Genomic DNA, 26,308 nt, shown 5'->3' with positions numbered 1-26,308 from the left:
AAGGGTCTCTGTGACTGTGCGCATATTGAGGCATTGCATGAAGATGATACAGGAACTCCTCACCTAATGTCGTCCCGGTTAACGTTATTCCCCAAGTGAGTTTTCCACATTATCCTACAGATACAGTTTAACAAGTTAAACAAAATATATGCAAGAATAATTACTACAAACACATTTATTATGACTAATTTAAATTATAGCAGATAAAGGCACATTTTTCATGCAGCATCTACATAATTAAATGCTCATCTTCCCTTTCAACAGCAAAAGAGGGTAATCCTACCATAACGTGATTCTGATCCTGATTGGGTAGTACCACAAATACGAACAACCACCACCAAAGCTGTAAAATGCGTAGTTTTGTAGCCTAACTTCGGCATCAGTCTTCTGAAATCTTGACCAACATCTTACCCAGTGACTAGATGTTCTAGATGTTGAAAGGGAAGATGAGCATTTAATTATGTAGATGCTGCATGAAAAATGTGCCTTTATCTGCTATAATTTAAATTAGTCATAATAAATGTGTCTGTAGTAATTATTCTTGCATATATTTTGTTTTACAAACATTTATTTATATCTAGCTAACTATATGTGCACATACATAAAATACCTTATGTTATTTAGGTTACAAGCACTCAAAAAGGTGAGGAAATGCCAGATTTACAGTTGCCTGTGCAACCCTTGTGAGTACATTCTGTACTTTGAATGAGGCATGGGTCCAGTGGATGAAATAGTTAGGTGTTAATGTAATTAAATACTGTACCATAACATATATACACAAAGAGACAAAATTAAGGTTGCGCAGGCAACTGTGAGTCTGGCATTTCCTAACTTTCAAGTGCTTGACTTTACAACCTAAATAACTTTCTTTTAACAAAGTTTTTTTGTAAGGATAAATATAAAAACTTTTTTTTTTATTATGTACAACTGTGACATTGTCTGTCCCATGATGAATTATGAGCACCATCTGAACCTTGAACTTTCACCACTGCAATACAGACTGCTACCACTTGAGCTACAGGACTAACAGTGTTAGTAACAGGAGAAGACTCTTATCAGAGAGGATGTCTATTGAGTTGGCAGGGAGAGCTCATGCTCTTCTGGCTCTCTCCCCACCGCCTAGAAGTTGAGGATCTCTTGCCCCATGTGGTCTAGAGAGAATAGGACAGGCTGCTGGGGACATGTGCTGGTCCAGGGGGTGTTTGGGAGGAATGAGGCCTGTGTCTGTCTCTTATTGCAACAGGAGTTGAGAGCTTGAGATGCATGGAATGCCTTGGGGTGAGGAAAAGACCGATGGGTCCAGCTGTTTTTTGTGGGGTTTTTTTGAGGGCTTGAGGGGGGGCAGTAGGGTTACCTAGACTGGTCATCTCATCCCTCCTGCTCCCCAGGAGAGTCTGAGAAGGAGGCACGAGCCTGGCTTCAAAATGTTAGTGTGTTCAGTTATTTTTAGCAGGCTCCTAGCATTTTCTTGAGCAATACAAGACAGAAAAGGAAAATGGAGATTTTAAACAATTTATATCTGAGCAAAGGCTGAACAAAATTTCACGGAATAAAATACGGCTGAAACTGAGGGTATTTCCCTGATGAACATTGAAGTCTTGCAGAAAACAAAGGTGGTGAGACAGCTTCCCAGATAAAAGGCCACAAGAATCTTTTATAATGGGAAGTATAAAGCAACCTAAATACAGAGGTTGTTATCGGTGAGCATGGTCTCTCTTGCTGTCTCTATATAAATAAACTATCTATCTATCTATATGTAAAGCACTCCCTTTATTTAGCTATACACATACACAAGCTGGTCCAGAGGTTAGGGTGCTAACCTGGGATTCAGGAGACCTGGATTCAATTTCCTCCTCTACCACAGACTTCCTTTGTAACCTTGGGTAAGTCACTTAGCTTCTCAGGGTCTCAGTTCCCCATCTGTAAAATGGGGATAATAGCACTTTCCTACTCACACAGGTATTGTAAAGATAAGTACATTAAGAATTATAAGGCATTCAGACTGATGAACATACCCTGTGGAAGATATTTATTTCCTTGAGTGAAGAAATTAAATAAACAGAAGTTAATCTACAGATATTTCAGTATAATTAACTGACTGTGTCATTTAAAAGCGTCAGTGTTCTTGGATAGCTGCCACTTATTGGATTTTCAATGAGGTCTGAAGGACAAACATTTTCAATTGAGATGTTATACAGCCCACATATTGAAACATGTATAGACTTAATTGGTTTTTAAACAACATCATTGAATGAAACAACATACCTTTCTGTACAGACAACAAGAAAAATATACAAATAAATAATTTGTTGACCTGGGAAATGGCGGGGAGGTTAGGGGGTTTCAGACTAGCAGAATTCATACAAAGTCTGCACTAAAAAATAATAAATACAAAGCCAAGAAAAAATTAAGTGTTATATTATTTTAGTAAGTCTTTACAATACCTGTAATATCATGAGTCTTGATTTTCTATTTTAAAATAATTAACGACAGATTACTGTGTATTTTCTTTCTGATTAAACCCAGAAAATAATTACATGCTTCTCAAATTATTAATGAAATGCTATTTTGTAACCACTATATATTGTAAGCAGCACTGATGCTGTTAATTGTTTGCTAAGTGCTAACAGTATGTTTAGCTCTGTAAAATGAACACAATTCCTACACTCAGGGCCCCGTTAACAACACATCATGATGTGGGCCTCCCTGCAGTCCTGCTTCTGCCCCCTGCAACTTGAAGTGATGGTAACACAGGACCTCCTCTCCTTCTGAGGGAGGCAAGCCAAGGAACACAGGTCCCCTCCTCCTCTGCTCCCAAGACACAGCAGTGACCTCCTCTCCACAGCGGGGTGGGGTGAGAGGTGGCGGGGGGAGAATTGGCAGGGTAGGAGGGAGCCCTCCTAGTATTGACAGCCTGGCTGCTTTGGTGGAGGAGCTGGACCTGATGCTCTCATCAACTAACACACAGAATCATATTTTGAAGTGGTATGGGGAGGACCCCAAAGAGCTGTGGGTCTTGGAGGTAACAGCCCATAGAGATGAATGTGTAAGTTTATAGTTCTTAGAGTGACTGTTTCAGGCAGATCTCTCTCAGGGCAATACATGACCATATACAATTTTGGGGGGAGGAGGGAAGAAAGAGTGATGTTACTGTGAAAAGTGACTGTAAACACGGCATTGTAGTATTCCAGGTTTACTGTCTCACTGACTTCCATGCCAAATGTGCCAGGTTTACAAGTACATGTATGTTTTACTTCACTGCCAGCCCTATGCAAATATTTTAAATTTCTGGAGGGAGAGTGGGAGGCCTTTGTTTGATTTAGATGTAGGTCCCATTAAGTTTTACTCCACCTCAGGTGGTCTCAGTGCCATAGTTCAGATGCCCCAGAATATTCTAAGATGGATTAGTTGTGTTTAACAACTCCTGTTCCCTGAGGCTTGGTACATGACTAAGAGGGGGATCTGCACAAGCAATACTCAAGAAGGAGAATGGAAGATTTCTTAAGTGAGTTCTAAGGAGGTTAGTTTTCTAGGATCAGTAACCAACTACAGACACAGAGCCCCTCAAACCACTTTTATGAAGCCCTCAGGGGAGTGCACAGAAGTATTTGTTCAAGATTCCTGAGATTATAGTTCAACGTACCTTCATTCAGTGCTGACTTGCTTTGTTGGCACTGCCAGTGCTAATCATAGCACTCACAATAGCATGTTTATTTCCAAGCTACAAATTAGCACTGAAACATTTGGTATGAAACGTCTATTTTCTCCATAACAGTGTGCAGAGAAGAGACCTATTGGGAACCTGGACCTGATAATGTAAACTCAGAATCACAAGCCTAAGGTTTGCACAAGTAGCCAGTGCCACCCTTCCTACTATAAAAACTGGCCATCAGAATTTAAGACAAAAAAAAATTAAAAGTCAAACCATAAAAATGCAAATAAATTAGATCTAGGCTATACGCAAACATGTGTTGATTTAACTAAATTGGGTTCCTAAAACCAGCTAAGTTATTTCAATATCAGTTAGGGTTTGGACACACTTTCTTACCAACGTTAGCTAAATTGACATTAGCCAGTTTTATTCCAAAAATAAGATTGTCCACACAAAGACTTGGACCAAAATAACTAGATCACTTTTAGTTTACACTATTTGCTATTTTGGTTTGTGTGTGTGTGTAGATCAGCCTTTAAACTAGGTCCGACAGAGACATAATATGATATTAAACTCCTAATTAATAATATGGCATATTACAGTCCACACAGAAATGTAGTGAAATTTCTGCAATATATTTAAATGATCATGAAACAGTGAAAACAAATAAAAGCAATTGTATATTTCTTATTAACACCTTACATAATATTAAGAATTAAAAGTCAACGGCTATTCCAAATTAAGGTACATCTCACTAGAGAGTTTAACTGAAATGTAAGTTTAACAGGCCTGTTCATGAAAATGCTTCTATTCAGATAGAGGACAATTTTAAAAGAGTTTATGGATTAATAGATTTTAAGGCCAGAATAGACCATAATGATAATCTAGTCTGACCTGGGCATAACAAAAGCCATAGAATAGAATAGAATAGAATAGAATATCAGTGTTGGAAGGGACCTCAGGAGGTCATCTAGTCCAACCCCCTGCTCAAAGCAGGACCAATCCCCAATTTTTGGCCCAGATCCCTAAATGGCCCCCTCAAGGATTGAACTCACTACCCTGGGTTTAGCAGGCCAATGCTCAAACCACTGAGCTACCTCTCCCCCTGTGAGCTACCTCTCCCCCTATCTACCACCTCTCAGGGAGGTGGATTACCTACACTGACAGGAGAATTCCTCCTGTTGATGTAGGTAGTGTCTCAGGTGAAGCACTATAGCAGTGCAGCTGCAGCGGTGCCACTGTAGCATATCTAGTGTAGACAAGACCTAAGTAACTGATTAAACCATTTTCTTTGATATCACAGGATTTAATTAAGGTTGTTTACTTTGGCCAATTAGATATTGTTTAGGTTATCGAGGATATACCAAACAGGACTCAGCTGTCCTTAAACAAAATTCTTTTGATCCATTTATAAATGGTTTTAGTTATCGGTGATATATTAAGACTAAATGCAAAATAATTTTGAGAAATAATACCTTGGTTTTAACTTACCAAGAGAAGAATGCTCCAGAGGCAGGTCTCTCTCAAAGTTGTAATCATAGAATCATAGAATCATAGAATATCAGGGTTGGAAGGGACCCCAGAAGGTCATCTAGTCCAACCCCCTGCTCAAAGCAGGACCAAGTCCCAGTTAAATCATCCCAGCCAGGGCTATGTCAAGCCTGACCTTAAAAACCTGTAAGGAAGGAGATTCTACCACCTCCCTAGGTAACGCATTCCAGTGTTTCACCACCCTCTTAGTGAAAAAGTTTTTCCTAATATCCAATCTAAACCTCCCCCATTGCAACTTGAGACCATTACTCCTCGTTCTGTCATCTGCTACCATTGAGAACAGTCTAGAGCCATCCTCTTTGGAACCCCCTTTCAGGTAGTTGAAAGCAGCTATCAAATCCCCCCTCATTCTTCTCTTCTGCAGACTAAACAATCCCAGCTCCCTCAGCCTCTCCTCATAAGTCATGTGCTCTAGACCCCTAATCATTTTTGTTGCCCTTCGCTGGACTCTTTCCAATTTATCCACATCCTTCTTGTAGTGTGGGGCCCAAAACTGGACACAGTACTCCAGATGAGGCCTCACCAGTGTCGAATAGAGGGGAACGATCACATCCCTCGATCTGCTCGCTATGCCCCTACTTATACATCCCAAAATGCCATTGGCCTTCTTGGCAACAAGGGCACACTGCTGACTCATATCCAGCTTCTCGTCCACTGTCACCCCTAGGTCCTTTTCCGCAGAACTGCTGCCTAGCCATTCGGTCCCTAGTCTGTAGCGGTGCATTGGGTTCTTCCGTCCTAAGTGCAGGACCCTGCACTTATCCTTATTGAACCTCATCAGATTTCTTTTGGCCCAATCCTCCAATTTGTCTAGGTCCTTCTGTATCCTATCCCTCCCCTCCAGCGTATCTACCACTCCTCCCAATTTAGTATCATCCGCAAATTTGCTGAGAGTGCAATCCACACCATCCTCCAGATCATTTATGAAGATATTGAACAAAACCGGCCCCAGGACCGACCCCTGGGGCACTCCACTTGACACCGGCTGCCAACTAGACATGGAGCCATTGATCACTACCCGTTGAGCCCGACAATCTAGCCAGCTTTCTACCCACCTTATAGTGCATTCATCCAGCCCATACTTCCTTAACTTGCTGACAAGAATGCTGTGGGAGACCGTGTCAAAAGCTTTGCTAAAGTCAAGAAACAATACATCCACTGCTTTCCCTTCATCCACAGAACCAGTAATCTCATCATAAAAGGCGATTAGATTAGTCAGGCATGACCTTCCCTTGGTGAATCCATGCTGACTGTTCCTGATCACTTTCCTCTCCTCTAAGTGCTTCAGGATTGATTCTTTGAGGACCTGCTCCATGATTTTTCCAGGGACTGAGGTGAGGCTGACTGGCCTGTAGTTCCCAGGATCCTCCTTCTTCCCTTTTTTAAAGATGGGCACTACATTAGCCTTTTTCCAGTCATCCGGGACTTCCCCCGTTCGCCACGAGTTTTCAAAGATAATGGCCAAGGGCTCTGCAATCACAGCCGCCAATTCCTTCAGCACTCTCGGATGCAATTCGTCCGGCCCCATGGACTTGTGCACGTCCAGTTTTTCTAAATAGTCGCTAACCACCTCTATCTCTACAGAGGGCTGGCCATCTCTTCCCCATTTTGTGATGCCCAGCGCAGCAGTCTGGGAGCTGACCTTGTTAGTGAAAACAGAGGCAAAAAAAGCATTGAGTACGTTAGCTTTTTCCACATCCTCTGTCACTAGGTTGCCTCCCTCATTCAGTAAGGGGCCCACACTTTCCTTGGCTTTCTTCTTGTTGCCAACATACCTGAAGAAACCCTTCTTGTTACTCTTGACATCTCTTGCTAGCTGCAGCTCCAGGTGCGATTTGGCCCTCCTGATATCTTTCCTACATGCCCGAGCAATATTTTTATACTCTTCCCTGGTCATATGTCCAACCTTCCACTTCTTGTAAGCTTCTTTTTTATGTTTAAGATCCGCTAGGATTTCACCATTAAGCCAAGCTGGTCGCCTGCCATATTTACTATTCTTTCGACTCATCGGGATGGGTAATCTCTGTTGAAAGCTCTCCACAGAGAGACATACATAAGAGACTGTACCAGAATGGGCCAGAAACCATTGTTTATCGTTTGTGTTCTATTTTGTGGTGTTTTATATGAGCCTTAGTCAGGGGGTGGGGCTATCAAGAAGGCCAGGGCTTTATAAAGCAGTGAGCAACTGACCAGGGAGCTTTGCAAACGGGCCACTAACAGGGAGTTTCGAGAGGGAGTTTGGAAGGGGAGTGAAAAGGGGGCAAGGTACACTTGCCATTCTTTAAAGTCTTTAAACTAAACTACAATCAAAACTTCTTGATTTTAACAAAAACCCTACCATTAACTTAGGTAGCTGTAGGAGAGAATGCAGGCAGAAGCCCAGCAGTAGAGTAGGGGCTATCCTGTTTATCGCACTCAGTGTAGCATGTATGATTACCTGCCCTGTGGGTGGGTGGTGTATGTGTGCATTCAGTGCAAGGAGCTCCTGGCCCTCAGAGACCACTTACGGGCTTTGGAGGCTAGGGTGGCGGAACTGGAGGAGCTAAGGGAGGCAGAGAGGTATGTTGATGAAGCTTTCCAAGACACTGTAGATTTGTCCCACCTCCGGTCAGACAGCCCCTGAGCTGTTGAAGAGGATGAAAGGCCCAGAGAAGGAGAGCAGTCAACAGGAGCAGAGAGAAACCTTCCCATAGTTGGGACCCTCCCTTCCAGATGATGTTGGGGTATCCTCTCGCACTGAGGTTACCCCTCTGGGGGAGGGAATTCCAGTCACTAGGAAAAGGCAGGTGTTAGTAATGGGAGATTCGATCATTAGAAACATAGATAGCTGGGTTTGTGATGACCAGGAGAACCGTATGGTGACTTGCCTGCCTGGTGCGAAGATTGCGGATCTCTCGAGGAATCTAGATAGACTTTTGTGTAGTGCTGGGGAGGAGTTGGTGGTCATGGTACATGTAGGTACCAATGACATAGGGAAGGGTAGGAGACACATCCTGGAGGCCAAATTTAGGCTGCTAGGAAAGAGACTGAAATCCAGGACCTCTATGGTGGCATTCTCAGAAATGCTACCAGTTCCATGAGCAGCGGCATGTAGGCAGGCAGAGTTTCAGAGTCTCAATGCATGGATGAGACGATGGTGTAGAGAGGAGGGGTTTAGATTTATTAGGAACTGGGGAAACTTTTGGGAAAGGGGGAGCCTATACAGGAAGGATGGGCTCCACCTAAATCAAAGTGGATCCAGACTGCTGGCACTTAACATTAAAAAGATTACAGAGCAGTTTTTAAACTAAGAGATGGGGGAAAGCCGATTGCTGGAGAGGAGCCCGTGGATTGGACAGAGACTTCTCTTAGAGGAGAGTCTATTGATAGAGATTTTCTAGGTTTTACTTAGGAGGAGGGGATGGAAGAGGATAAAGTATTGGCCAGATCAGATGAGAAACAGTCACATAAAAAAGAATCTGACACATCATAAGAGGGCAGACAAATAAACAGTGACAAGTTTTTAAAGTGCTTGTACACAAATGCTAGAAGTCTAAATAATAAGATGGGTGAACTAGAGTGTCTCATGTTAAAGGAGGATATTGATATAATAGGCATCACAGAAACCTGGTGGAGTGAGGACAACGAATGGGACACAATCATTTGGGGTACAAAATATATTGAAAGGACAGAACAGGTTGTGCAGGGAGTAGGGGGGAGCGGCACTATATGTGAAAGAAAATGTAGAATCAAAGGAAATAAAAATCTTAAATGAATCCACATGTTCCATAGAATCTCTATGGATAGTAATTCCATGCTCTAATAGGAATATAACAGTAGGGATCTATTATCGACCACCTGACCAGGACAGTGATAGTGACGATGAAATACTAAGGGAGATTATAGAGGCTATCAAAATAAAGAACTCAATAATAGAGGGGGATTTCAATTATCCTCATATTGACTGGGTACATGTCACCTCAGGACGAAATGCAGACACAAAATTTCTCGATACTTTAAATGACTGCTTCTTGGAGCAGCTGGTACAGGAACCCACAAGGGGAGAGGCAACTCTCAATTTAGTCCTGAGTGGAGCGCAGGATCTGGTCCAAGAGGTAACTATAACAGGACCGCTTGGAAATAGTGACCATAATATAACAACATTTAACATTCCTGTAGTGGGAAGAACACCGCAACAGCCCAACACAGTGGCATTTAATTTCAGAAAGGGGAACTACGCAAAAATGAGGAGGTTAGTTAAACAGAAATTAAAAGGTACAGTGACTACAGTGAAATCCCTGCAAGCTGCGTGGACACTTTTCAAAGACACCATAATAGAGGCTCAACTTAAATGTATACCCCAAATTAAAAAAAACCGTAAAAGAACTAAAAAGGAGCCACCGTGGCTTAACAACCATGTAAAAGAAGCAGTGAGATATAAAAAGGCATCTTTTAAAAAGTGGAAATCAAATCCTAGTGAGGTAAACAGAAAGGAGCATAAACACTGCCAAATTAAGTGTAAAAATGTAATAAGAAAAGCCGAAAAGGAGTTTGAAGAACAGCTAGCTAAAAACTCAAAAGATAACAACAAAATGTCTTTTAAGTACATTAGAAGCAGGAAGCCTGCTAAACAATCAGTGGGGCTCCTGGACAATCAAGATACTAAAGGAGCACTTAAAGACAATAAAGTCATTGCAAAGAAACTAAATGAATTCTTTGCTTCAGTCTTCATGGCTGAGGATATTAGGGAGATTCCCCAACCTGAGCTGTCTTTTGTAGGTGACAAATCTGAGGAATTGTCACAGACTGAAGTGTCACTAGAGGAGGTTTTGGAATTAATTGAGAAACTTAACAGTAACAAGTCACTGGGACCAGATGGCATTCACCCAAGAGTTCTGAAAGAATTCAAATGTGAAATTGCAGAACTATTAACTATGGTTTGTAACCTGTCCTTTAAATCCGCTTCTGTACCCAATGACTGGAAGATAGCTAATGTAACACCAATATTTAAAAAGGGCTTTAGAGGTGATCCCAGTAATTACAGACCGGTAAGTCTAACATCAGTCACAGGCAAATTATTTGAAATAATAATAAAGAATAAAATTGTCAGACACATAGAGGAACAAATTGTTGGGCAAAAGTCAACATGGTTTCTGTAAAGGGAAATCATGTCTTACTAATCTATTAGAGTTCTCTGAAGGGATCAACACACATGTGGACAAGGGGATCCAGTGGACATAGCGTACTTAGATTTCCAGAAAGCCTTTGACAAGGTCCCTCACCAAAGGCTCTTATGTAAATTAAGTTGTCATGGGATAAGAGGGAAGATCCTTTCATGGACTCAGAACTGGTTAAAAGACGGGGAACAAAGGGTAGGAATAAACGGTAAATTTTCAGAATGGAAAGGGGTAACTAGGCTCTTACGTAAATTAAGTTGTCATCCGGATGGGAAGGAGGCAAAGTCTGCAGCAAGCACAACCAAAATGGTGACTTTAAATCTGCAGCTGCAAGTCTCTGTCAGATTAAAAGGGCCACAGACTAGAAGAGCATACTAGGAAAAGCACACTAGGAAAAGCATCTACAAAAAGCCAAAGCAAAACTAAGCAGTTCAGAAGGCAGAAAGGGGAAGGAAACAAAAGTCAGGCTGTTTTCACCATCTCTACTGTGCCATTCCTCTCCTTCAGTCCCTCCTCCTCATTCTGGATTAATCTGGTGTTCTCCACAGTAAGAAACACGAAGACAGATCAAACCCACCTTGTCACATGGCTGAAGCATCAAGTCAACTGAATGGGAAATCTTTAGGGGAAAAACTTACTCACTTTTTCTGTGTGTGCATGTGCTTGGATAACACAAAAGGGTTTTGTTTAAAAATTTCCAACTTAACTTGTGCTTGAATGACTAATGAATTTGGAAGGCCTTTCTTTTAATGCAAGTTACAGACCTGTGTACTGAGTACATGAAGTATAAGTTCCTGGAACTGCAGAAGATGTATAGGACCATAATCTTCAATAGTGGCAGGGCAGTTATTTGATCGGTGATTTTCATAGCCCAACTGATTCTCTTTGAGAGGGTATTTTGGACCTGGCAATCTTACTAGGTGTCATATAGGAAAATTGTGAAATTTTATGATGATCTGATTTTGTACATGTGACATAAATTAAATAAATATGCTTGCTAACGACTGAAGTTTTACTCAAGGATAGAATTCCTCAGCATCTTTTTCTTGCAACAATGACTTGGAAACCCCACAAAAAGAACTTGTAATTTGCTCACTACATTTATAAGATTTTAAAGTTAATGGTGTAATAAACTCAAATGTTATAGCTAGTATATCCTGAAATGAATACATTATGGGAATCACAAATATGTAATTGCAGAAAGTTGAAAGAGCATTGCTTGCTGGCATGAATACTGTGTGCCTCACCTCATTAATATCATCCTGCAAGCCCATCCTTACTTGAATGAATAATCCTATTGATTTAAATGGTGTTATTCATATGAATAAGGCTTTTCAGGTACAGGCCCAATATTTTCAAGTTAAGTAGGGCTCGTCCACATTAGTATTTGGAAGGAAGACTTCTAGGGGAAAACAAGGCTATGTGCAAACCACATATACTTTCCATACCATAATGTTGCAACTAGGTCTCAGGTAAGGTAAACAACTGAAAATGAAAATGTTAACTTAAGAAGTAGCCCAACTTTTGGAGATGGAGAGAAAAAAAATGGGAAAGTATTCCCCAAAAGTAAAGAGCATCCTTCACTTGAGGTTTACTCAGATTCTTTTATATTTTGTGCAATTTTCCCATCTTCAATAACAAGCAGCTTAATAGTTTTCAAAAATACGCTTAAGTTCATCTGTCCCATGGTCACAAACAATACTATAGTTTGGAATCCTCATCATTTAATCAGACTATACATTTTTCTCCCTTTTAGATAACGCACCTTTTCTCCTCAAACAACATTCAGCACAGAACATGTTATTGTGTATAAAACCCACATACTGTCAACACACAATCAGTATGATAGAATGTAAAACACTCATTTCAAAAGTACATTTTGTCTGTCTTAAGTTATATGAAGACCCAACATTAAATGATCATATAACGAAAAGCACATTTTATAGTAAACCATCACACCTGTGACAGGCAAGGTCAGCTGAAAGGGACTACACTGTGTTGATATGTACTACTGCACTCAAATCTCTTCTTCTGAATGTTGGATCTGAAGAGAAGTTTGAGTCAGCATGTTAATGCCTATGGAAAATGTACCAAGTCAGACTAAGAAACGTCACTACAACTGAAACAGAATTACCATATGTTCAAGAAGGCCTCTGGCAGAGTGTGAGCTCACAGCAAGGAGTGAAATGACCCCCTTTAGCCTAATAACATTGCTTGATACAAGATTGTATCCCATTAGCTAAGGATGAGTGACTTTTTGGCAATTCTTAAGACATTAGATTACACATAAGGGAATCAGATTTCTTGAGTTCTGCTGAAAGACAAAACTTTAAAGTTCTAAGTAAATCCAATGAATGTCAACTTTATTTTGTTTTTTGCTTTAAAAGGGAAATATTGGGAAAAGCCAAATTGGGATTAGACCAAATAAATGTTAAATGAATATCCCAGACCTTGTTCTAACAATAATTTTACCTCAGCAAAAGCAATAAAAGAGAATTTACAAAACAGGGCTGCTAGTATCCCAGATACAAGGCTAGGGTAATTCCTTACTGGAACACTACCTTGAGGGCTGCCCAAGAAAGAAAAATGAGTCAACAGATTCAAGGAGGGTAGGGAAATCTTCATAACACTAAACTGATCCTCCAAGCAGGTAATCATTTGCTAAGGTGGGCAGCCAATTTCTCTAATGCCATGAAAAAGAAACTAATTACTGGACTGGGGACCCAACAGACTGGTCTTCAATGTACCCTGGAGTCTTGTCTATGACTGATGCTGACCTTTGAGAGTGCATAAAAAACACTTTCCTGCAGTAATTCATCTTTAAGGCTCACCAGGAAGGTTTGATCTTTACAACAGGAAATCTGGAGCAGCTAGAAGCAGAATGAGATAACTGTGGTTCAAAATGTTTTTAGTACCAGGGTTGGAAAGACCAGTCTAAAGCGATCAACCTAAGTTTTGCTCCCTACATTCATGTCTTTCAGAGACTCTTTGAAGGAGGAAAGACATGCATCAAAGATTCCATCCACTGCCAGAACTCCCGACAACCTGAATCTACGATAAAACCTCTTCAGCTAAGTTTTGAATTTGGTTACAAATAAGTCCACCAAACTCTATTCTGTGCAGACCTGCTGAAATTTTTTTAAGAGCATTTCCCAAGAAGCAATTGAGGCAGTCCACACGCTGGTTCAGACTCATGGCTAGATGCCTTGCCCTGGTGGACTGGAGATAAGCTTCTGTTCATTATAAAAGCAATGATCCCTCCTGAGCTGAGCTATTCACCCAAATGCTCCCCATTTGGGGAGATATGACTAGGCCTATGTTTTCTATAATTTCATGGATACAGAACTGACTGTAGAATTTGGCCGCATTCAAAAAAAATTATGGGGCTCATGGAAAAATTGTGAACCCCAAGTTTAACTTTATGCCATACTGACTTCCTGAGTCTCAAGGCAGACTGAACAGTATTTCTCAGGTAACTGTGAAATGCCCTTTCTTATCTATCTATCTATCTATATATATGATAACTATGAATTCCAACAGTGATAATTTCAATGCCTGCTATTACACTGTTCATCATTTTAGCAAAAAATCAGAACAAAAAACCCCATCCAGTTTATGTACTTATCTATCACTGGTGGATGTAGTAGGGCATACTGAGGAAGGGGCAATGATGTAGCTGGTTGCTAGTGTGGTCTGCAGGGGGAGGAATTCATGTTTTTCCATTTTTTTGTTCATTAACAATATATTAGATATTCAACCCCCCCATCTCTCCCTAAAGATAAATCAACTATGTCCTGCTCATCAAAGGAGAATGGAAGAGGAAGAACATTCACTCCCTAATCTCAAAAGCTTTGAACACCTAACAGATGTTCAAACCTTAAATAATCTCCCAACTCCTGCCTGATGCTGAAAGTCCAAATGCTCCCTAACCAGCTGCCAAAATCTCCAGCTTTCCACATAGCAACTTCTATACAACTACATGTTGTAAATGCAAAATTCTTTGGCACTAGCCCAGTATCCTATCTTTGGACAGTGGCCAGTGCCAGATGCTTCAGAGGGAGTGAACAGAACGGAGATTGAGAGATCCATCCTGTTGTCCAGGATCCATATTGTGGTATGTAACCCATCACTTAAATCAGCTTCTGTATCAGATGACTGGAGGATAGCTTATGTGATAATTTTTTTTAAAAGACTCCAGAGGCGATCCTAGCAATTACAAGCCGGTAAGCCTAACTTTTGTACCAGGCAAACTGGTTGAAACTACAGAAAAGAACAGAATTATCAGACACGTAGATTAATGCGATATGTTGGGGAAGAGTCAACATGGCTTTTGTAAAGGGAAATCATGCTGCACCAGTCTACCTGATTTCTTTGAGTGAGTCAACAAACATGTAGACAAGGATGATCTGGTGAATATAGTGTACTTGGACTTTCAGAAAGCCTTTGACAAGGTCCCTCACCAAAGGCTCTTAACCAGACCAAGAAGTCATGGGATAAGAGGGAAGATCAGGAACTGGTTAAAAGACAGGAAACAACGGGCAGGAACAAATGGTCAGTTTTCAGAATGGAGAGCGATAAACACTGGTGTCCTCCAGGGATCTGTACTGGGACCAGTGCTGTTCAACATATGCAAAAATGATTTGGAAAAAGGGGTAAACAGTGAGGTGACAAAGTTTGCAGATGATACAAAATTACTTAAACTAGTAAAGTCCAAAGAAGCCTGCGAAGACTTACAAAGGGATCTCACAAAACTGGGTGACTGGGCAATAAAATGGCAGAGGAAATTCAGTGTTGATAAAATTATTGGAAAACACAATCCTAACTATACATACAAAACGATGGGGGTCTAAATTAACTGTTACCATTCAAGAAAGAGATCTTGGACCCACTGTGGCTAGTTCTCTGAGAAAATCCACTCACTCTACAGCAGCAGCAGACAAAAAAGCTTAGCAGAATGTTAGGAACCATTAGGAAAGATGTAATAATAAGACAGTAAATATTATATTATAATGTCACTATATAAATCCATGGAATGTCCACACCTTGAATACTACATGTAGTTCTGGTCTCCCCATCTCAAAAAAAGATATATAAGAAATGGAAAAAATACAGAGAAGGGCAACAAAAATGATTAGGGGTATGGAACAGCTTCCACATGATAAGAGATTAAAATAGACTGGGACTGTTCATTTTAGAAAATAGACAATTGAGTGGGAATATGATCGCAGTCTATAAAATCATGAATGGTGTGGAGAAAGTGAATAAGGAAGTGTTATTTACCCCTTCACATAACACAAGAACCAGGTGGTCACCCAATGAAATTAATAGGCAGCAGGTTTAAAAGAAACCTAAGGAAGTACTTCTTTACACAACATACAGTCAACCAGAGGAACTCATTGCCAGAGGATGTTGTGAAGGCCAAAAGTATAACTGAGTTCAAAAAAGAATTAAGGTGGTAATAACTACAAACCTTGGATGGAGGGGTACAGTTGTTCTTCTCTATATACAGGAATAGCTGAATCAGATTTGGACCCATGTTCTCAAACTGAGTCCTAGGCTCAGAGTCCATCATATGGTGGAAGATCATATGGTGGTGGCGGCAATGCCTCCATACGCACAGACAAAGCTTATTTAGAATGCCTTATTTCTCCATGATAGGTCCCAAGAGTAAAAGCAGCAAAATAAAATAAGTTGCACCTATTGGGTTCACATACATCTACACATGCAGCTTTCCCCCCCCCCGCCTCATTGTCATGTTGATAAAGATCCTATAGCAGACAGATCTGCTCTGATATGAAATGAGACTAAACAAAAACTGTCCTCACAAGGGAACATCAAAAGCCTAACGAGCCAATTGATCCAACTACTTAAATGTGGAAGAGAGAAGCAGCAACTCTTTAGTTTTAAACTGGGGGGAACCTGAAGCACAATTATCTACTTCATATATTCAATATGTTCAAGTAATGCTGTCCAGGAGAGAAGCAGACAAATTATAGTAACTATGCAGAACTATAAAAGAGAAGAATTATTTCATACTATTTTATATTAAGCTTTTTCATTTCTTTGGTCACTAACAACAGATACAGCAAAATTATTTATCAATATATTCTTCTTAAAATGTTTAAAAATCATCAGGCAAGTTCTTTTTAATTTGTTTTAATATTAGTGATAAAGAGTGATATCTATTAAATTTTGCTTACCTATTGTCTGATGGCAGAAGTGAAAGTAATGCCAAAGCTGAAAGCTTTCTTCTTTCTGGCTGGGTAATATTATCCATGCGGTCAACCCACATTTCAATCATGTTACCAAGAAGCTGGTCCAACTGCAAAAACAATCCCCGCCAAAATATTACATATAGTCTACACATGCAGTGTTAAACTCTTGATGTAGGAAAGTATTTCCCTGTATGTGAATATGTAAAAGTGAGACTTGTTTCACATAATCTGAATGTGTATATTTCAGTATATTAGAAATTCAATTATTTTAATTTTGCTCTTAATTTAGATCATATAATCTGACTTCCTGTATAAAGCAGGCCATTTAATTTCTCTCACTTACCCCTGTTTTGAGCCTAATAACTTGAGATTGACCAAACATATCTTCCAGAAAGGCATCCAGTCTTGATTCCAAGACTTCAAGATATAGAAAAACCACCATTTCCTTTGGTAGTTTGTTCTAGTGATTAATTACCTTACTGTGAAAAATCTTTGCCTTAATTCTAATTTGAATTGGTCTTGACTTCAATTTCCAGCCATTGGTTCAGTTCTTGTTATACCTTTCTCATCTAAATTAAATGGCCCTTTAGTACCCAGTATTTTCTCCCATTTAATTCAAACTAAAAAGATTGAGCTCTAAGTCACTCACTGTAAGGCATATTCTTGGGCCTTGGTATTATTTTTGTGGCTCTTTTCTGAACCCTCTCCAATTTTTCAATATCCCTTTTAAAATGTGGACACCAGAATCAGACAGTATTCTAGTACTGGTCTCAGCAACACCATATACAGAAGTAAAATCACCTCCCCACTCCTACTCAGAATCTATATTATGAAGTTTCAGATTAATCTGTGTGAATTCATACTTTTCAATTAATAATTAATTCGCTGCACAGAAACAGCATTTTGGATGCTAGGGAATACATTAGGTAAGTGCACTATATTTTCACCCTCTGAGCAATGGTTTCATGGTAAATTTATACTATAGTACACTGTAAGCAAATCAAGAATGATTAAATTCTTAAAAAACTAGAAAAGAGTATGCATTTTCAGTTGTAAATAGTTATGTTGAACACAACTGTTGGGCAGTATATTTAAAGAAGGAAAGTGCATCCTCTACTTTCATGTTGCTTTCTTACAGTTCCTTGGAATGTTAATTCCACCCAGGTGTGTGATTGCCTTTCAAATGAGTGACCTGGATGGTGTGTGTGTGCGCGCATATATTTTCTTTTTGTTTTGTTTTAAACACATTTCCTTAACAATCTGAGGTGATCATGTGATTCAACCTCAGAGCTAGCATACACGTTTATCTTCAAGAATCAGAGTAACTGCTGACACTAAAAGGCATATTCTTATTCCTATTGAAGTCAATGAAAAAAAACTCCCATTAACTCCAATAGAAGCAGGATCAGCAGACCGAGAGAGAACTAGCACAAGCTGGCAGGCCAGAAGGGAAAAAAAGGGAGGTGAGAGACAGACAAAGAGAATGAATCAATTGATGGAGAAGCCCAGATGCTAATCTGAGTGCAATATAAGCAAGAAAAACCCAAGTGAAGAGTGAAGGGACATGATGACTTCAGTGGATGAAGGTCAAGAAGGTGTGTGGGAGGGGGAGATATTTGGCCTTGTAATCCAATGGCTATGAACTGAGACAGAGGAAGAAAATAAGTCCAAATCTCAAAGAGCACCCTGGGGAGGATGTACAGTCTGAAGCGAATTGTATGTCAGTGGTCTGGCTATTGCAGGCAGGTGAGATGGGGAGGCGCCGAGTCATCACCCACGCCAACCCCCACTCAGCCAGGGCCACCTCCTGCCTGCGCTGGGTGGTTGCAGCTCCCAGCCTTGGCTACGCAGGCAAGTCCCTCCTGACCAAGGCAGGGTGAGTTGGAGGGGGAAAGCAGCAAGCGACAGGGGGAGGGGGTGAGAGGAGTGGATGGGGGCAGGGCTTTGGGGGGAAGAAGCAGGGTGGGACCTGAGGAAGAGGCAGGGCTTTGGGGAAAGGGATAGCTCAGTGGTTTGAGCATTGACCTGTTAAACCCAGGGTTGTGAGTTCAATCCTTGAGGGGGCCATTTAGGGGTCTGGGGCAAAAATGGGGGATTGGTCCTGCTTTGAGCAGGGAGTTGGACTAGATGACCTCCTGAGGTCCCTTCCAACCCTGATAGTCCATGATTCTTGAAATAGGCATGGCATGGGTGGGGCTTTGGGGGAACAGGCGGGCAGGGTAGGGTTTGGGGGGAATAAGTGGGGCAGGGGAGGATCCGGCACTCCTGCTGGAGTGTCTGTTTTTTAAATATTACCAAGTTGGCAACCCTACCACCAAGGACCCTACTACAGAGGATTTCAGTGGTGCATATATTGGTGATGTGGCAGCCCTAACCTTTCTTATTGTTGTGTGGGCTTTTGGTAGCACGCCTCAGGGTAAGAGTTGGGAGTAATACTGATTGAGATTGCCTTTTCCTCAGTTTTTCAGGCTACTCCTGCTGGGTGAATTGGCATCATGAGTTTGGTGGAGGCCAGGTACAATGATAAAGGATAACTGACTACTAAATCTGAAAGACTGTCCTTTTCTCTGCACTTATCTGACCTGACAGCCAGTGTACAGAACATCTAAATTTGTAGATTGAATAGTTTAAGGGAGTGAGATTCACCATCATGTTTGACACCACCTCCTGTAAACCCAGTTTCTAATATCACAAAACTGGGCTTTAGGTTTCGTGAATGGAGAGAGAGGATGCAATCAGAGAACATAACCACCAATCAGGAATGGATCAATTTTGAAAAACATACAGCATTGCCAACATGCTTTGACCCCCTCTCCCTAATATGTAATTTTTCTTTCCCCACTTTATATCTCCTATTTCTTCTTTTCTCTGCTTGCTTTCTGTCTAATAAGAGTCTAGCTTAGCTGGCAAAGAGACATCTACCTTTTGTAACATTACTGAGTCTGACCAGAAAGGCAAACTAAAAGCAATGCATTAAACAGACTGACACTAATTGTTTGATAGGTCACAGAATGGCTAAGACGACCAGGAGCTATGTCATAGTTTCCCAGCGGCTAGTTTGCAAGTGAAAAAGATACAGGAAGAATGGGATCTCTTATCCCAGACACAGTCCTGGTTATTGCTGATGTATGCCAGTACATTTGAAGCTAGTGGCATCTGCGGCAGTTCATCCTGGCAGCATGGGTTAGATTTTCCTCCAAAGAGTTAAATTGATGGGAAGGGTGGCTGCTGCTCTTAATCTTTCAGTGTTCAAGAGTTGGGGAAATAACCCTTTGTGACACACTGTGCCTCAGAATGACACCCTGTAACCCCCATATTCATTATTCATATATAGTTGTGATATTTCATATAAAACATGCCATGTAAGGTACCATATGAAAGTCATGATCTGCTGAAACCCGTTGTTCTACCCAAACGTGCGTATCATTAGTGTGCTATGGTTGTTACTGAAATGTGCTGTCACTTTGCTAGTGACACACAAAGAATCCCTGCCCAGGTGGGTGCTGACCACTCATTAATCAACTGTGTGACTCAACTATGCAAGCACCACACAATGGGAACTGATCATTCCCAGTGACTTAGGGTTTGTCTACACTGGCACTTTACAGCGCTGCAACTTTCTTGGTCAGGGGTGTGAAAAAACACCCCCCTGAGCACTGCACGTTTCAGTGCTATAACATGCCAGTATAGACAGTGCACCAGCGCTGGGAGCCGCGCTCCCAGCGCTGGGAGCTACACCCCTTGTGGAGGTGGTTTTTTTAGAGCACAGGCGCTGTGCCGCAACTACACAAGCCAGTGTAGACAAGCCCTCAGCAAAGCCCACCAGGATATGCCTGGGCCAGTATCTGCTAGAATGCCAGGCACAAGGGTATAAAATAAAGGACAACTGCAGCAGGCAAGGGCCTTTCTCCTCTATCACCTACACTGGAAACAACCAGGACGCCAAGAAGACAAAGATCATCTGAGGAGACTGGTCCAGACTTCAGGAGGAAAGTCTGTACATTAAGGACTGGAACATCCAATGTGGTGAGAATATTGCTTGATTCAAATCCTGTTTAGTTTATAGAATATACATTGGGCGCTTATTTTTATTTTATTTGGTGACCATCTCTGTCCTTTTATGCCTACCACTTATAACCACTTAAAATCTATTTTTCTGTAGTTAATAAAACTGGTTTTATATTTTACCTAAAACAGTGTGTTTTGCTTGAAGTGCTTTGGAAACCTCAGCTCAGGAACAAAAGCTGGTACATGTCTTCTCCACATTAAGGGAGGGGCAGACTGGGTTATAAACTTACACTGGTCAGGCTTCTGATCGGGGCAGGACGGTACAGCTATGAGATCCTAGGCTGGGGAGCTGTGGGGAATTGGCAAGAACCTCTCTGTTGTTGGTCCATGAGCAGCATTCATGTAACTCCCTGTCTGTGGATGTCTGTATAAGTGCAGTACCTGGAAAAGTTTGCAGCTTGTCACAATATCACAGTGTGAGAGGGAGTCCAGGTTGGTAAACCAAAGGGCCCAGCAGTACCCCAGTTCCAGGTTTCACCACGGGGAACCCCTCACACCCTTCCCTGCAAATTAGATATCAGTCTGACTTCTCTTAAAAGGGATGAGTTCTCAGAAATGCCCAGGCCTGATGGTTGCCTTGTCTAGTGGTCTACACATGGTTGTGGGCAGTCCTTGGAATTCACAACAGGAAAATATTTCACAGACATTTCAAAATGTTTTAAAACAAACTTTCTTGGAGAGTGGGAGAAGATAGAAGGTGAAAGCAGAATGACCTTTTATTTCCACTTGCACATTTGGGGTATGTCAACCAATAAAGTGTGAGAGTAACTTTACTCTTGTGAATAATAGCACTTGGTGTTCATAGGATCAAGCCTTTCATAAACAGTTCATTTGAAATGCCAAGACAAATCCTCTTACCTCTTGACCACACTCACATGCCATCTGGCTCAGAAGCAGTGAAAAAAAACTTGCATTTTGTAGCAGAACTCTACCTATGACTCCCAAGTAAGTAGACATCACCACTGGATACCTCTGAAACAAAAATAAAGAAAACAGAAGATTTTTATTTTAATGTAGAAAAAATACATACTACACTACAGAAATACCAAAACAGTATAGGCAATATAGGGAGAATGCTTGCATGAATTCCCTTTCTTGATGCCTTACCTTCCTTTACCAAATCAGGAATTATTGACGTGTACTGCAGAAGCCACCAGAGATACAGTATTGACCTACCATTACCACAAAGGTAGCTCCTATTCTACCAATCTGGACAAACTATTGTAATGTTAGATTCTATACCACTGAGTAGTAAATGCTGTCAGATGCAAACTTTCAAGATACTGTACAGTTTAGACTAATTGCATCTTACACTATGAAGCATGTATTGTACTGGTAACATGGCATTCTGTTAGCAAATGCAAATTTGGAATGTATTTTTGTAAAATGAGTATTTATTAATTATATCTAGAACTGTTTAATATCTCTTAAAATATTGTTACAGTTCTCTTTGATAGCTTTTGGCAAGTCTATACAGTGGCTAATTTGCTAGTCTCCCAAAATTCAGTTTATATTTTTAAGATGTGCCTTAGCTAGTTACAATAATGGCCTTAGTATTCAGAAGCTCACAGGATTGTTGTAAGATATTTGTATCAGTTAATATTGTTCAATTCAGGAGATATCAATGGTATTTCTGGTATTGACTCTTGCCTCTAGCAAGTTATAAACAAATATTTTACAATATTTTGTACTTGAAAAATGAAAAAGCAGATACCCCACAATGATATCTGAGATTTTTTAGATATGGGCAAGTGAATTTATTATAATTATGAGAGAGAAAACATCTTTAATATCCACATCCAGTTTTTTTCTGTATATTTTGTCTTGTGCATCTTTTAGATTATATTTTCTTCTGGGCAGAGACTGTCTTTATTTTTGTGTTTTGTAAACCAACAAGCATATTACTGTCTCTAAATAAACACATAAAAAGAGGTTATTTAGCTTACAGTAATGGACGTTCTTGACATGTGTTGTTTATATGTTTTCCACTCTTGGGTGTTTGCATGGCCCCAGCACCAGTGAGTTGAATTGTTTTCTCCAGCTTGCGCCCTAGCTACCCTTGTATACCCTCACAAGGGGAAAGCAAAACAGGTGGGGCCAACCGTCTCTCAATTGTTAGAGATTTCAGTGTTGTAGGAAAGGAGGGAAGATCGTGGAACATATATAGACAACACATCTTCAAGCGATTGCCTATACGGCTGTTGTCTAAACTGGCCATCAGTAAGTTTAGGCTTGAAATTAGACAAAGGTTTCTAATCAGAGGAGTGAAGTTCCAGAACAGCCTTCCAAGGGGAGTAGTGGAGGCAAAAAACCTAATTTGTTTTAAGAGTGAGCTTGATAAGTTTATGGAGAATGCCTATAATGGCATAGGGCACATCTGAAACTGCTATTAGCAAATATCTCCAACAGTTGGAGATGGGACATTAGATGGGGAGGGCTCAGTTACTACAGAGAATTGTTGTCTGGCTGGTGGGTCTTGCCCACATGCTCAGGATCTAACTGATCGCCATATTTGGGATCAGGCAGGAATTTTTCCTCAGCTCAGACTGGCAGAGACCCTGGGGTTTTTTTTACCTCCTCTACAGCATGGGGCATGAGTCACTTGCTGGTTTGTACTAGCGTAAATGGTGGATTTTCTATAACTTTGAAGTATTTAAATCAAGATTTGAGGGCTCCAGTAACTCAACCAGAGGTTACGGGCATATTATATGTGTGGATGAGGTTCTGTAGCCTGCAACATGCAGGTCACTTTAGATTATCATTATGGTCCCTTCTGGCCTTAGAATATACGTAGACTCCCATGCAAGGATGTCGGAAATCTGAATCTTAAGTAACTAAAGGCTGAAAAACTGCCATGCCAAAAGACGTGCCAGCTCTGGAAACCTTCCCTATTCATAGTGCTATTGCATACTGTTTAGTAAATGTATGGATCGAACTCTATGTGGCAGCTCTACAAATTCTGGCAATAGGAACATTTCTAAAGAAAGCCACTGAAGTAGCCTGACCTCTAGCAGAGAGAGATTTTATATGAACAGAAGCATCCTGTTTAGCCATTTAACAGAGACTGAAACCACCCTGACAGGAGCAGACAGCTCCGTGCATTGCTCTTGCCTCCAGGCACCACCTCCCGCAGCTCCCATTGGCCAGGAACGGGGAACCACGGCCAATGGGAGCTTCGGGGGAGGTACCTGGAGGCATGGCAAGGGCAGTGGGCGGCGCCCTGTGCCCCCTGCCTCCCCCAGGGGCCACAAAGGGATGTGGTTCCGGCCACTTCCTGGAGCGGCGTGGCATGGGGCCAGGGCAGACAGGCATGGAGCCTGCCCTGGCTCCGGTGCGCACCACTGCCACCCTGGAGCTGCTTTAGGTAAGCGGCGCAGGGCCGGAGCCAGAACCCTTTCTGCACCCTGCCCAACTCCCTGCCCTAAGTCCCCTGCCTGCACCTCACACCCCTCCTGCACCCCAACTCCCTGCCCTGAGCCCCCTGTTGCACCCTGCACCCCTCCTGCACCCCAGCACCCTGCCTGCACTTTGCACCCCTCCTGCACCCCAGCACCCTGCCTGCACTTTGCACCCCTCCTGCACCCCAACTCCCTTCTCTAAGCCCCATCGCACCCTGAACTCCTCCTGCACCCCAAACCCCAGCCCTGAGCTCCCTCCCGCAGTCTGCACACCTCCTGCACCCCTGCCCTGAGCCCCCTCATACACCCCGCACCCCTCCTCTGCCCCAATACCTTGCCCTGAGCCCGTTTTTGCACCCCGCACCCCTCCCACACCCCGCACTCCCTCCCACACCCCAACCCCCTGCCCCAGCCCTGCACACAATTTCTCCACCCAGATGTGGCCCTCGGCCCAAAAAGTTTGCCCACCCCTGATATATAGGATGCCTGTTAGGAAAGGTAAAACATGATGTCACTGTGCCCAAATGGTGAACCATTTCCATTTGGCATTATGGGTAGATTTTAAAGTCTTTTCTACTATTACTTCAGTTTCAGGCTAGGAGTAGTAATTCACAGAATCACAGGGTTGGAAGGGACCTCAGGAGGTCATCTAGTCCAACCCCCTGCTCAAAGCAGGACCAATCTCCAATTTTTGCCCCAGATCCCTAAATGGCTCCCTCAAGGATTGAGCTCACAACCTTGGGTTTAACAGGCCAATGCTCAAACCACTGAGCTATCCTTTAGACTACTTTAGACAACCTGGGAGCAGGACCTCTCCAAGTCATTTAAGCAGCAAGGATCTGAGCTGTAAGGTGCAGAGATGGTACATCTTGATAAAGAGTTCTCCCCTCATCTGGAGAGATCAAATACAGAATTAAAGGTAGCAATATTGGAGTCCGACTTGACATTCTTAACAGGTCTGGAAAACCTCGGCCAAGCTGGTGCAATGAGAATCATCACTGCAGTATCCTTCTTGAGTTTCCCCAAAATTCACTAAAAAGAAAAGGAGTACTTGTGGCACCTTAGAGACTAACAAATTTATTTGAGCATAAGCTACAGCTCACTTCATCGGATTCATTCACTTTAAAAAGTTAATTGTATCCACTTTGCAAATTAATTCCAATTCAGCAGTCTCTCGTTGGAGTCTGTTTCTGAAGTTTTTTTGTTGAAGTATTGCCACTTTTAGGTCTGTAATCGAGTGACCAAAGAGATTGAAGTGTTCTCCGACTGGTTTTTGAATGTTATAATTCTTGACGTCTGATTTGTGTCCATTTATTCTTTTACGTAGAGACTGTCCAGTTTGACCACTGTACATGGCAGAGGGGCATTGCTGGCACATATCACATTGGTAGATGTGCAGGTGAACAAGCCTCTGATAGTGTGGCTGATGTGATTAGGCCCTATGATGGTGTCCCCTGAATAGATATGTGGACACAGTTGGCAGTGGGCTTTGTTGCAAGGATAGGTTCCTGGGTTAGTGGTTCTGTTGTGTGGTGTGTGGTTGCTGGTGAGTATTTGCTTCAGGTTGGGGAGCTGTCTGTAAGCAAGTACTGGCCTGTCTCCCAAGATCTGTGAGAGTGATGGGTCATCCTTCAGGATAGGTTGTAGATCCTTGATGATGTGTTGGAGAGGTTTTAGTTGGGGGGGCTGAAGGTGATGGCTAGTGGCGTTCTGTTATTTTCTTTGTTGGGCCTGTCCTGTAGTAGGTGACTTCTGGGTACTCTTCTGGCTCTGTCCATCTGTTTCTTCACTTCAGCAGGTGAGTATTGTAGTTGTAAGAACGCTTGATAGAGATCTTGTAGGTATTTGTCTCTGTCTGAGGGGTTGGAGCAAATGCGGTTGTATCATAGAGCTTGGCTGTAGACAATGGATCGTGTGGTGTGGTCTGGATGAAAGCTGGAGGCATGTAGGTAGGAATAGCGGTCAGTAGGTTTCCGGTATAGGGTGGTGTTTATGTGACCATCGCTTATTAGCACCGTAGTGTCCAGGAAGTGGATCTCTTGTGTGGACTGGTCCAGGCTGAGGTTGATGGTGGGATGGAAATTGTTGAAATCCTGGTGGAATTCCTCAAGGGCTTCTTTTCCATGGGTCCAGATGATGAAGATGTCATCAATGTAGCGCAAGTAGAGTAGGGGCATTAAGGGCCGAGAGCTGAGGAAGCGTTGTTCTAAGTCAGCCATAAAAATGTTGGCATACTGTGGGGCCATGCGGGTACCCATAGCAGTGCTG

The 26,308-nt window shown here is 41.9% G+C and overlaps 1 protein-coding gene across 8 annotated transcripts in view; it reads right to left on the bottom strand.

Moving 5' to 3' along the window:
* The window catches only part of IPO11 (importin 11), a 295,900-nt gene that overhangs the window by 66,537 nt on the left and 203,055 nt on the right, over positions 1-26,308 (bottom strand). For all 8 annotated transcript variants that reach the window (XR_006291241.1, XM_043547525.1, XM_037902875.2 and 5 more), the window contains 2 exons: positions 21,501-21,614; positions 16,560-16,681 (listed from right to left, as the gene is read on the bottom strand). Coding sequence is in view for 7 of the 8 variants with exons in the window: in XM_043547525.1 (XP_043403460.1) it covers positions 16,560-16,681; positions 21,501-21,614 (236 nt within the window). In the remaining variant the exon portion in view is untranslated. The remainder of the gene's footprint in view (positions 1-16,559; positions 16,682-21,500; positions 21,615-26,308) is intronic.

This window comes from Chelonia mydas, chromosome 5, assembly GCF_015237465.2.
Source record: "Chelonia mydas isolate rCheMyd1 chromosome 5, rCheMyd1.pri.v2, whole genome shotgun sequence".
NCBI classification, from domain to species: Eukaryota; Metazoa; Chordata; order Testudines; family Cheloniidae; genus Chelonia; species Chelonia mydas.
This window is presented reverse-complemented; position numbering and strand designations above follow the sequence as displayed.